This window comes from Phytophthora parasitica (assembly GCF_000247585.1).
Source record: "Phytophthora parasitica INRA-310 unplaced genomic scaffold supercont2.4, whole genome shotgun sequence".
Lineage (NCBI taxonomy): Eukaryota > Oomycota > Peronosporomycetes > Peronosporales > Peronosporaceae > Phytophthora > Phytophthora nicotianae.
Window position 1 is genome coordinate 1,868,192 of NW_008648990.1, and position 12,553 is coordinate 1,880,744.

General features: G+C 46.7%; 6 protein-coding genes across 6 annotated transcripts; 3 read left to right on the plus strand and 3 right to left on the minus strand.

The window, feature by feature from the left end:
* On the plus strand, positions 1-892 carry PPTG_03537 (hypothetical protein). The gene has a single exon (XM_008896215.1). It carries the CDS (start codon positions 209-211, stop codon positions 830-832), a length of 624 nt encoding a protein of 207 aa, XP_008894463.1. The 5' UTR covers positions 1-208; the 3' UTR covers positions 833-892.
* Positions 893-1,626: 734 nt separating this feature from the next.
* PPTG_03538 (cysteine-tRNA ligase) lies at positions 1,627-4,270 on the plus strand. Its single transcript, XM_008896216.1, has one exon. It carries the CDS (start codon positions 1,656-1,658, stop codon positions 3,699-3,701), a length of 2,046 nt encoding a protein of 681 aa, XP_008894464.1. The 5' UTR covers positions 1,627-1,655; the 3' UTR covers positions 3,702-4,270.
* On the minus strand, positions 3,625-5,612 carry PPTG_03539 (hypothetical protein; the record flags this gene model as incomplete). Its single annotated transcript, XM_008896217.1, has 2 exons — positions 3,625-4,965; positions 5,582-5,612. The coding sequence occupies 2 exons, from the start codon at positions 5,610-5,612 to the stop codon at positions 3,716-3,718; spliced, it is 1,281 nt and encodes a 426-aa protein (XP_008894465.1). The 3' UTR covers positions 3,625-3,715.
* Positions 5,613-6,110: 498 nt separating this feature from the next.
* Positions 6,111-6,566, plus strand: PPTG_03540 (hypothetical protein; the record flags this gene model as incomplete). The annotated part of the gene is made up of 1 exon (XM_008896218.1): positions 6,111-6,566. The coding sequence occupies one exon, from the start codon at positions 6,111-6,113 to the stop codon at positions 6,564-6,566; it is 456 nt and encodes a 151-aa protein (XP_008894466.1).
* A 2,770-nt stretch (positions 6,567-9,336) lies between these two features.
* On the minus strand, positions 9,337-9,837 carry PPTG_03541 (hypothetical protein; the record flags this gene model as incomplete). Its single annotated transcript, XM_008896219.1, has 1 exon — positions 9,337-9,837. The coding sequence occupies one exon, from the start codon at positions 9,835-9,837 to the stop codon at positions 9,337-9,339; it is 501 nt and encodes a 166-aa protein (XP_008894467.1).
* Positions 9,838-11,129: 1,292 nt separating this feature from the next.
* Positions 11,130-11,847, minus strand: PPTG_21321 (hypothetical protein; the record flags this gene model as incomplete). Its single annotated transcript, XM_008896574.1, has 2 exons — positions 11,130-11,199; positions 11,774-11,847. 2 exons carry the CDS (start codon positions 11,845-11,847, stop codon positions 11,130-11,132), a joined length of 144 nt encoding a protein of 47 aa, XP_008894822.1.
* Positions 11,848-12,553: the final 706 nt, after the last annotated feature.

A 12,553-nucleotide genomic window follows, 5' to 3' on the forward strand; every position in this document is an offset into this window, starting at 1 on the left:
CTTGAGCTTTCAGATTCTAGGCGATCTACTAGTGAACAAGACCAAGGAGCAGAACGAGCGAGTATCCAATGGGGAATCTAAGAATCCGTTCTTCGTCACACACTACACCATCTCGAGCCATGCACCGTTCGATTCGTGGCCTAAATGGTACTCAGAATCTGAAAAGCCTGACTTTTCGGCCTTCTATGAAGGACGACCTCACGCGGATATGATCCAGAGATATCTGGAAGTGAGGTACTTTTGTGACATGGAGCTAGGCAAGTTCATGAACCGCATGGCGACGGAGGGGATTCTTAACGATACTGTTGTTATTATCACGGGAGATCATGGCCAAGCACCTGAAGCAGACGTGACAAACACGCACGAGGAGTCTATGACTCGTGTGGCAGCCGCCATTGTCGCCGAAGGACGGCTAGGTGACGCTGTAGGCTTGATGATTGAAGACGCAGTGGAGCATTATGACTTCCTTAATACGTTGGCAGATATTACTGGCGTTCCTGAAGGAGGATTCCTCCAGAACGGCGTGGGACGCTCTCTCAAACGCAAGGTTCCGTATGGGGAGCGCGTCGTCTTCAGTAATGAGCCAAACCGCAAAATGTCGATTGTTCGAGGCCATCAGCGTCTACGCTACGACCAAGTGAGTGACTCGATGATGCTGCACGACACGGAGAGCGACCACGCCATGAATACCGACCTGTTCCCGAATCTTACTGCAGCAGCGCAGGCCGAGTGGCAAGCCTGGCGTGACAACGGCCGAAGACTTGCAGCCTACTACACCAAACGGTGGGACGAAAATTGCCTGCTTGCTGTTAACTGCACGACCGAGCACTAACATAGCGGATAGTTTCGATTGCAACATTATTAGCAATATACCTTGTGTGTTCGAGAACCCACCGTCTCCCGATTGGCTTGTGCTGATGGATAACACGCACTACTGCATCACCAAGTTGTCTGTGACTCCGACGAACCTCACTCTGACGATGGTTGAGAGCGCAACTGGCACAATTTACGATGAATTCTCCATAATCAAGTCGTCTAGCACTCGAGACAAGGAGCAAGAACACTTTTCTATCGGCAATATAGAACTGAGAAATAAAATATGCTTGCATGGCATTCAGGCAAAAAAACCATTATTCTTTAATGGCAAAGTATACTTTTCTGTATATCATGTATACATCAGGCCGGTTAATGCTTTTTGCATTCAGACAAAAAAAAAAAACCATTAAAAAAATAATGTTTGTTTTCGTCTGAACGCCATCCAAGCATATTTTATTACTCAGTTCTGTACTGCTAATAGAAAAGTGTTTTTTTAGTTTGCAAAATCCTTTTCTTTACATATGTTTCGGCAAACAGAATCAAGCGAAATCAGGTGTACACTTTTTTTTCTTTTGATGAAAAGCGCTTTATTTTCGAATAAAAATGACTATTTGAAAAAAAAATTGATGGTAGAAAAAGTGTTTTTTATAAAAGTTTTTCATTTAATCAATCAAAATTTGCGGATTCAGCTCACAATCTTATTAAGAACTTGCTTTTTTACACAAACTTTTCTTATCTGAAATTCTGCTTTCTAAGGCCATCAAACACAATAAGAGCGTTTTTCAATTCCGTCCAATCAAATCACTAGTTCGTCGGAGCCACACGTGGGTATTGTATCAATGCGGATGCTGCATCGGCTGCCGGCGGTAGGCTGCTCTCCGCGCGCCTTTTGCTCGCTGCTACCTCCACGTTGGCTCTCCACCTCGTCCTACTCTTCTTCTCCAACATGCCGAGACCTCAAGATGTTTAACGCACTCACAGGCCAGTGCGAGCCGTTCCCGCGAGAGACCTCCGCGACCCCAAATGTCTTGAAATGGTACGCGTGTGGCCCCACAGTGTACGACAGAGCGCATCTGGGCCACGCTAGGGCCTACGTAAGTCAGGATATTCTACGTCGAGTGGCCGAACGCACAGGTGGCTACAACGTTCAGCTAGTTATGGGCGTGACGGACGTGGACGACAAGATCATCAAGCGTGCGAAGGAGAAGAACGTGAGCTTCGAAACTCTCGCACGCGAACAGGAGCAGCAGTTCTTCGCCGATATGACTAAGCTCTACGTTAAGCCACCTACTGCAATCACTAGAGTCAGTGAGCATTTACCAGAGATCATTAAGTACATCAAAGAGATCCAGAACAAAGGCTTCGCTTACGAAGCTGTAGACGGCTCCGGCGTGTACTTTAACACGCAACAATTAGGAGATAAATACGGCAAGTTAGACCCTAGAAGACAGACGCAACAGGATGAACAACTGCTGGCAGCAGTCGAGCAGAGTGACGTGGTGGAAGAGGAGGAGAAGGTGAAGAAAGACCCGAGAGATTTTGCCTTGTGGAAGGCCGCAAAAGAGCCTGACGAGCCGGCGTGGCCGTCGCCATGGGGCATGGGCAGACCTGGCTGGCATATCGAATGCTCGGCCATGACGCATCATGTTCTGGGCGACAAGCTCGACGTGCACACAGGCGGCGTGGATCTTCGCTTCCCGCATCATAACAACGAGATCGCGCAGTGCGAAGCGCACAACCATCAGCAATGTAACCATGACGAGGAATGGTGCAAACATTTCGTGCACTTTGGCCACCTGTATATCCGCGGCCGGAAGATGTCCAAGTCGCTTAAAAACTTCATTTCGGTCCGAGATTTCTTGCAAGACGGACATACAGCGGACCATTTCCGACTCTTCTGTCTCCAGTTTAAATACCGTGCCAACTTGGTGTACTCAGAGGACCGTGTGCGGGACGCTGAAGCTGTGGCGGATCGTCTAAGAGGATTTTTCCGTAGTGTCACGGCATACGGTGACCACGAGATCTCCAGCAGTGGACATACTCAGCATATCAAGTCCAAACGCTGCGAACAACTGGATTTAGAGCTGCTGGACGCGCTATTCGCGACGCGTGCGCAGGTCGACGCAGCTCTACTGGACGATCTGGATACACCGCGTGCTCTATCGCTCGTGTTGGAGCTGGTATCTCGTGGAAACACGTACTTGTTGGCATCAAGGGGCGACACAGAAGCTCCCGATGAGGTTCTGATGTCATTGACCGACTATGTACTGGACGTGCTGGACCTCTTCGGCCTAGAAGGACTTCACGCTGAGTTTTCGACTATGATGCGTCGTCGGTTTACTTCTAGACACTCTGAAACGCAGCACAAGGTGGAGGAGAGTGATGAACTTGTCAGTAGAGACGACCATGAGGCTCTTCTCCGTTCTTTACTCAAATTCCGAGCGTCTGTGCGAGAAGAAGCGCTGCGGGACCCCAAGCAACCAGGCAACGCTCGCGTGTTGTCCTTGTGTGATGATCTTCGCAACAAGGAGCTGCCTCAATTAGGTATCCAGGTAGAGGACCTGTCACCTGGACGCTCCGTGTTCAAACTACTGTCACGTACAGAGCGTAAGGCAGAGACTGAAGACACAAAGACGACAGCGACGCACACTCTCAAGCAGAAACAACAAGAGTTCGACGCTCTCATGCAGATCTCTCCTTCCGAATTCTTCAAGAACGCACCAGAGTTCACTGGCCGGTTCAACACGTTCGATGCTGACGGATTCCCTACACACGAACACGGTGAGCCTCTAACCAAGAGCCAACGCAAGAAACTCGCCAAGAAACTGGCCAAACACGAGAAATCTTATGCCAAATACTGGCAAACTAGAAAGGAAGTGCAGTAGACGAATATACAGGCTTAGCAGGCAATGGCTGGCGACTCGGCATCGACGTACTTGACTGCAGTGCTTTGTATCGGCACGTGCGACGGCTTCTTGGAGCGGACGTACGAGTACCCAAAGCGTTGGCTCTTACGACGGTGACGGATCAAGACGACGGTAGCAACTACAGCACCACAGACGGCTGCGAAGAGCAGAGCGCTGACTGGTAAATTGTTGGACGCGTACTCGTACGCGACCATGACAGCCGACTTGGCTGCACTGTCGAAGCAGATTGTATCATTATACATGAGTGTGTTGACGCCACGAGCTTGTAGGATGACCATCATGCAGTCGTCCTGACTAAACTTGCCACTGGTGTCTGCCACGCGGTATCGCACGTGGGTCATAGTCTCAGTGTCTGTAGCGATATCTTGCAGCTCTACTGCGTCGTATTTTACATGGAGAGAGTGAGTAGCCAGGAAGGAAGCGGGGGCAGCGTCGGCGATCGTGCGTTCGATCGCCTTGCCCACTTGTCCTCGCTGTCGAGGTAGGTCTAAGTGTTCCAGTAGATCACACTGCATTTCTTCCTCGTCGGCGATGGTGTCGTTGACACAGTCCATGGTTAACCGCAGTACAGACACGTACGGCCGCTTGGAGTCCATCATACTGGACTGGAACCCGTAGTCTACTAGCAAGAAGACTCTCATGATCTGACTCATGTCGGTCTCCACGAGCTTCAGGTTGTTGTCTTCTCCTAGTCCTGTACCGATCTCGATCTCCTGTACTTCCTCGCGTGGCTCTGTCGTCTCGGCTTTCAGTACTTGTAGTATAGAGGCTTTGAGAGCCGTACGCCCCACCTCCTCCTCGTACTGAGTCATGAACTGCTTGACCAACTCCACGACCTCTTCGCTGTGCTCATCCATCGGGAGGAACGTGTCCGGCTCGCTGACAGGTACTGCAGCGATGATGGCTTCTTCACCGTCAAGTAGATCTTCGTCGACGTCGCCCGTGAGGACTTGTTCTCTCTGGCCGGCGATGTTGGCGAGCTCCTCCAGGTTGTCGGGGCTGAAGGGACTGGCCTGATCGTTCAGTACGTCCACCTCTGGCACGCTCTGAGCGATGGCGATCGCCAAGGCTAACGTACTGGCCAGCAGTAGAAGGCCCAGGTAAGAAGAGAGCGAGAGCCTCAGCGACATCGTGCTGCACAGGAGAATAATGGCGAATGACACATCGGATCTTTGGATACGTCGCTTCAAGATACACTTGATGTGGTGGACATCGGATACAGCTAATTCACGGTTAATAACGTTGATATTCACGGTTAATATCACCAGACGCGATCTTGAAGTAGCTCGCGTGTGTGGTTCACACGAAATCCATTTCAATTGTCACCTTAAAATCCATTATTCACCATTAATAACGATTAATAACCCATAAAGTGATATTAGGCGTTATTAACGGTGAATATCGGTTGCCAGAGAGGCTTCAACCGTTGGAGCCTCCAACTCAAAAAAAAAAAAAAAAAAACTAAAAACTAAACAAAAGCAGAATAATTAGAGACCTTCCGGAGCGTGTGCAGGTTGTTGCAACATACCACCCTTTGTCTCGGACAGATTTTGTAAGGTACGACGTTGTTTTAAGGAGCAACCTAGGTAGAGTACCGGGAAATTTCAGGCATTTGCATTCTCAGTCCCAACAAGAACTGAATGTGTCTACTATTATAGTAACTTCGGCGTCTCCAAACGCATCGTACCGTCGGGTTTCCCTACATTTCCTATATGTTCATAATGTAGTTCAGACACAAGAGAAAGTTTACAATGGGTTGCAGAACGGTGTGATGAGCGTAATCCTGTAAGAAACATAATGCATGTGTTTTACTGAAGATGCTCCGAGGGCAGACGTACTTCTATTGTAGAGCCAGTACAGGCTGTACATGAACCAGTAATCCCCAATGACATTGGGCCAATGTATATTCCACTGTTCCATTTTTATGGTCATGCGAACGCAGTAATAGCACGCGTTTCCGACAATAGGCACACTACGAGAGAGGGTTTCGCTGTGGTATTGGTAGTGACAGGATCCAACACATTGCCCATAGGATAGCATCGCAGGCGCGGCTGCCGCCTGTAGCATGGATATGTAGTAGCAAGATGGACGGTCAACTCAAGTGTTTACGCTTTCTCGGAGTACAGTGTGTCTGATCTCGCATCACAGCAGGGCATCTTGAGCTGCTTCGCTGTTGGCCAGAATCCGATCACCCCTCCCAAACCAGTACATCACCAAGTCACTTAAGGCGACTAATGGATTACGAACAACTGAAGGTTCTCCTTGTGCTGCTTCAAATATCATCGTGAATTGAGCCCTTCCAACCAGGACAGTTCATTTCTAAATCCGCTTGCAAAACGCTCAAGTTCTTCTCCAATCCGTAGCCCCATGCGTTTCAGCGTCTTCGTCGTATTGTTCGTGGCCTCCTTTGTGGCGTGCTGCACAAGCTTCGCTAGTGCTGAGAATATCGCCCTCGTCAACTCTGATAGTCGTCGTCTCCGCTCGGAAGCCGTCAACCCGGATAACGCTGCTAAGATCGCTGGTGGATTTCTGACAAAGCTGAAGGAAAATTCTGCAATGAGGAAGGCTCTTAATGCCGTCAAGACTTCTAACGGAGACGAGATGGCTGTGAGAAGGGCGATTACAGGGTTTGCAACTGCCAAGGAAGCTGCCAAAATGACCGATGACAATCTGGCCAAGTTGTCAGTGATGATTGCTGAGTCGGCGAAGAAGAACCCCAAGTCGTGGCCTCGTCTCCGCAAGTTTGCCACAATCATGCTGGGTGTTAACGTTGGTGGGTTGGCCATCTATGGCGCGTACAGGCTTATCACCGATAACAATTAATCGACGCCTGCGAAGATGACGATGAACCAAGACACTGAATCTGCCATTTCCGTAGAAACTCTATTCTTAGTTTGTGTTCTATACATGAATTGAATTGATCTACTTTTTTTCTAAGGTGGATGGCTAACAGTGTTGCGAGGAAGTCGCTGAGCTAGACCACAGCGTAGATCGATGGGAGGAGCTATCAAAATGCAGCTAACCAAGTTCACTTGAATTTTTTTTTGCTAATAAACACGAAGCTGGTACAGGTTGTCGTCGTCTTGTGTACGTGGATTGTATCGTCCCAGGTTATCGTCGCAATTGCCCACAACAGTGTGCCCCTAAACGTGATACACCTTCCATGAATTTGAAAATGCTCCGACCGTTGGCTTTCATTAATAATACGATGCTGACATCTCTCTCGAGTCCACATCGCAGAAGTTCCTACGCACTTCGTCAAATTGAGGTTGTCGCTGACCTTCTAAATATATATAAAAAAATAACTTCGTGATATTTTAGTTGATATGTGTGGAGATCGTTACTGTTAAGAATTGCTAATTGACTGGGAATTCTTGGGTTTTACAAAGAACTCCGTGAGTGACAACACAGAAATTAATTGCAGAAATGGGCAAAAACGATATCTTTTCAGATTGCTTGTTATGGATTGTCCGCCCTCAGGATGATTTTTTGTTAGCCTTCAACAAACACTGACCGAGTTATTCTTAGCGGAAAGGACCGGGCTTTATGACAGGGCCAGAAATATATATATTGTCAATATTACTCGATAGTATATAATTCGAGACCGCGTCAAACGATGCTTACAAATCTAAGTACGATTTGCGGTTTAAGCGCACCAATCAGCATTATAGAGTCTCGCGTTTATTTTGAGTTATTGTTTACTTCGAGATATCAAATATCCGAGAAGTTATAGCCATTCAAAACAAATCTCCCCTGTTTTGCCCCCCTCCCCTCCTTAATGACCGTATATTTTGAAGGGTTGTGAGCTCAATTTTTCTTCAATGTTTTCGATTAAGATAATGTTAGAAAGCTCTTGAGAAATCCAATCTACATAGTACGAGCTGAGGCATTTGCGGTAATCATCTAACCAGGAGATTTTTGAATATTAAACGGTCTATTTGCTATAAGATGACATAGTAATACTTTTAAATGCTAAAATTGATTCTAGCAAGGTATGTATAAAAAAAGTCTGGATGGCCGAAAAATACTTCGAGGGATGACACAGTAATAAAAACCTGCGTTTCTCGGCTTTGATATGTATGGTACATATTAAAGAGGAGAAAAGCAAAAAAAAAAGAAGCAGATTAGCATAACTACATATAAAGCACTTTCGCTTGGTGTCTGCTTTCAGCGAGATACGGTAGAAGAAAAAAGTATCTGACAACGGGAACTGACCAAACATACTGTTCTTACCCTCATTAAATGCAAGATACATACCAAACTTATCTAATACAGATACCAAACACTTACCGGTGTCATCTTTTTCAATGCATCGCTTGACATAGTCAAAATCAACATTTTCGGTTCTTACAAATGTTTTGAAGGCCTTGATGGCCGTAGCTTGAGCACGCTTGGTGTTTCCAGGCTTGAGCTCGTCCAGGCCCATAATGGTCGGAAAGGATGCAAATATGCAAATGATATGCAAGTATCTAGAACTTCGTAAGGACATACATATATTTCTCCTAGGTTTCCAACTCGATACGTCGGAATGGCTGGCCTAGAGGACCTACCTAACCCTCAATGTTGCAATTGGCTAAATTAATCATTGTCAAGTAATATGATTGGCTAAAATTAAATACAATGTTCTGATTGGCTGATTACAACGAAATTGGCACAATACAAACTTTAGTATGGTCGGAAAAGTGTTTATATTCATCCATATCGTGATATCTCATACCCGTAGCACAACTCCCGCAAAACACGTGAATGTTGCTTGTGGCGGCCAAGTGCAACATCATCGGTAATTTCCGAACGAAAGAAATTTATCTATGGTGAATGTCGTCCGAAGCTACGCTCAACAAGCAGGATGGAACTCGACGATTTCTAAAGGCAAATAGAGATAGCGGAAAATACACGCATTTGTCCATTAACCTACCTCGTTGCTGTAACCCGTTTGCATCTTTGGTTTATCATTCTCCGCCATAGGCTCTCTGTCCCTCTCTCTCTCTCGACGTTAGAATATATATTGATATGGTTGCAACTGAGCGTACTCTGAGAAATTCACTACAGAGGTCTTCGCTGAACGTTGTCGTAAACCAAAACGAAAATACTTGGACAGCATTATTTCGTGGGACCATTTTCCTTCAGACTGAGTTTCAACTCTATTGGGAAAAGGCACGCATCAACAACGACGACGTAACATTACAGTAAACCAAGTAGAACATCCGTCGCTAGTCGTTCCTACCGAACGAAGATGTGTCCAAACTTCCGACAAAGGTATATTATTTCGCAAAGGTTTAGCTGGTGGGCTGCAAAATTTAGAAGTCTGCGGAGTACACTGGCCGTGGAAGTTTATTCTAACTGTAAGTAGTCCTTGTCAATACTCGACAGGAACTATTTACAGGTTGTTGCTAGGACTGCAACAATACGTACAGTAAACTATAATGAAAATCCAGAGCTTCCCCGTGTAAAACTCTGCGTTAGTCAGTTACTGAAAAGGTTCTTATATGTGGGTGAGGAGCGCAGCGTTTTAAAGAGCGGTGATGCTTTAGGTCTTCTATATCGACTAGCAGCGACTCAGATCGCAGACGAGACCAACCAACTAGTTATAACATCATTCCCTAGAACCCGACGTAGGCATCGCTGTTTCCGTAGAATTCATGTGCATCCGCAGCAGGTAGGCCGTGCCGACACCAGCAAGCCCACCAAGAATCAACTGCCACACAATAAATGTGACGTCATAGAGACGAGACCACAACTTGGGCTTCGTCTTGGTAACTTCAGCCAGCTTTTTCGCCACCTTGCTTACCGATTCGTCACTTAGTTTGACCCCCTCCTTGGCAGCAGCAGCTTTGGCAGCGTTTCTGATCGCAGCGTCATCTTCGTTGACCTTGGCGATGTTAGTGACTTTCCTGAGCGCGGCATTATCCTTCAGTTTCTTGATGAATCCAGATGTAAGCTGAGCAACTTTGTCTGCATTTGCGGCCTCGATGTGTAGACGGCGAGCATTGTTTCTTGCACTGTTGGTGAGGGCACCGTTCTCGGCATTGGCGTGGCTGGTGAAGCATCCTATAGAAATAGCTACGAGAAGGATGAAGCAGTTGCTGAAGCGCATGTTGCTTTCTGTGGTGGAAAGCAAATGCTGGAATGGTCACCAGCATCTTATGCTACAAGCTGGTTGCAGGATTCCAATCTTTTTTTTGTTGTTGATTATCAGGTGGGAAATAGAGGATTACGACCTAGGATAGGTCCTTTGGCTTGGGGAGGGATGACTTCTTAGTGTCATAACCAGACGTGAATAGCTTGTCGGCTTCTGCTTACCGAATACTAACAAAGTGGACATTCCTACAGCCCAAACAATTCTATTAGTAGCTGCTCGCCAACAATCGGCTTGATCCCTCGTGTATAGCGTGAGCGGCATCGGCTCGTACAGTTGATACTTAGATGTCGCTCTTCCTTCGCGTTTATTGTTGACGCATAGCAACTCGCTATACGGTTCCGGGTTGGTCTGAACGGAGGAGCTGGTCGCGCTATTAGTGGTGTTGCTGTTTTTCATCGTTGTACCTAACTTCTGAACTTGCAAGTTTTATCATTTTGATGAAACCAAATAGAAAATGTATCTAACCAAAAATTCTGTAACTGTTATGTAATCTGTAAATGGCGTAGCCTTCAGCAAATCTTGGGCGGGTTCCACGGATTGATTTAAGTCACTAGTGACGAGGATACCCAATCCTCCGAACAGCGCAACATTATCATACCGGAGAAAGAAGAATCATTTTTTTTTGTGTTCCGAGATGGAGCTGTGTACAATAACAGCCCTACATGTAAAGATCAAACATGCCCCCACTCTGCAGCAACATACACTTGCCATATAGCATTGCTAGGACATGGAGCCGTTTTGTAGTTTGATGCTCCTCTGTTGTTCGTCAATGTGTACGAGCAACTTGCATTTTCAATGCGCGCAGGATATGCGCTGAGGCGAGAGCCATCCAATAGTACCTAATAATAATAAGAAAGGAACCGAATTTCATTGTAAAACTTCTTTGGTAGGCAGGTACTCTTTCATTTTGCGCAGCTAAGGGTATGTCGACCGGTTATGACGCATGCCAGTGCAATATCATTGAGCTAAAATCACTACCGAACAGAGAAAGGAACGGGGTATCTTTTAAAGTCCTAGAATAAGGGGAAAACCAGTTGAGGGCCGCCGACAGGTCGATCATTTCACAGGTCCATAAGTTCGGAACGGCTAGCGCAATATCAAAAAGCTTTGCAAGTCTGGAGAGCTGACAGTCTCTGCTACTTTTTTTTTTTGATAATTTTTTCATCTCTCAACCAGTAAGAATGAGAGAATAATCTGGTGCTGAAATTGATGCCTCAAATCAGTTAAAGGCCGCGTTTAGTTTGATTTTAGTAGCAAAATGGCAGCTGGTGGCGAAGTTCCCGAGTCTGACCCACAGCGATTAGGTTTCCCATGAAACTACATAATCTTCGACCTCCACGAATTAGCATAGTGTATTTATTCATACAGGTACCACCATTGAAGTATTTCATATGTCGATCGCGACGTGTTGGAAGCGCCAATAAAACTTTTCATCAATTGTGCGTGCAGGAACGGCTATGGTCGAATATGATCATTTTTCCGACATTACTAGAAGTTTGTATAAAGTGTAGCAGCCAATAGAATTCAACTTGCCAATTTTAAACCAATCATTCGACGTTATCAATGAAATTTTATCCAATAGTATAGCCAGGAAAATGGCAAGTCATGTACGCCAGTCGTTCCGGCGTATCGTGTCGGAATGCCCCTGTCGCGGAACCCGGGGCGTTTGTTTCCGAAGAATGAAATTTATTAATGATGAAAAGCAAAGCAAACAAATTGCACAAGCCTGGACTAACTCGTCTGCTGCAGATCCGCTTGTTCTTCTGTCCAGGTCTGATAACGCACGCCTGTTACCAATCGCTGTTGGTGCAGCGTGCCTCAAACCCATAAATGCCAACACCGTCCGTGAACTCCTTGCCGATAGGCCTGTGGCGTGTGCCTCGCTGCTCACATCTTCTCGAAGAGGCTCTTGCCGAGCCTGAGCTTGTTCTTCAACCTGACGGTACGGCGACAGCCCCGCAACATATCTAAACCTCCTCGCAATAATAAGCAAGTGAAAAGCATATCACTTGCATATCTGCCACCTATCCGACAGGAGACATGGGCTTGGAGGAGTTAGCCCCCGGAAACACAAAGCGTGCCAAAGCAACCGCCGTGGCAGCGGTCATGCGCTTTTTGAAAACTGAGGGTGTGGTAGAGGAGTATGTGCTGAGCGTGATGAGAGTGGGAAGTGTTTTGTGTCCGTCATGGACAAGTTTGGTATGCATCTTGGGTTTAATGAGGGCAAAAAAGGCAAGCTATTAGTTTGAAACACTTCGATGGAGTACTACAGGCAAGCCAAGATTTGGCTCCTCGACCAGTTTCCTCAGCACCGAGCTTCCTTGGAAACTCGTCTGCTCAAAATGAGGAAGACTCTAGATAGTTTTTGTATGAAGCGTGACGGTGGTGGCTTCATTAGCAAGGCACTACCATGCACAAAGGTTGACTTAAAACGACTGTTTGCGTTTTTGTACGTTAATGCTAGCTGCTCAAGTGACTACCAAGACGCCGCGCTGCTGTGTCTGCTTTGGCATCGGGAAGAGCCTCGGACCTCGCGCCCCTGAGATAGCCCAACGTATCCATCGATGCTGGGAACGTGCTCTTCGTTCGCTTCATCAGGATGAAGACTCCGAGGAACAAGCCTTGTCACTCTTCGCTGGGACAGAGTTTGAAACGTGCCCGATGCTTGCCA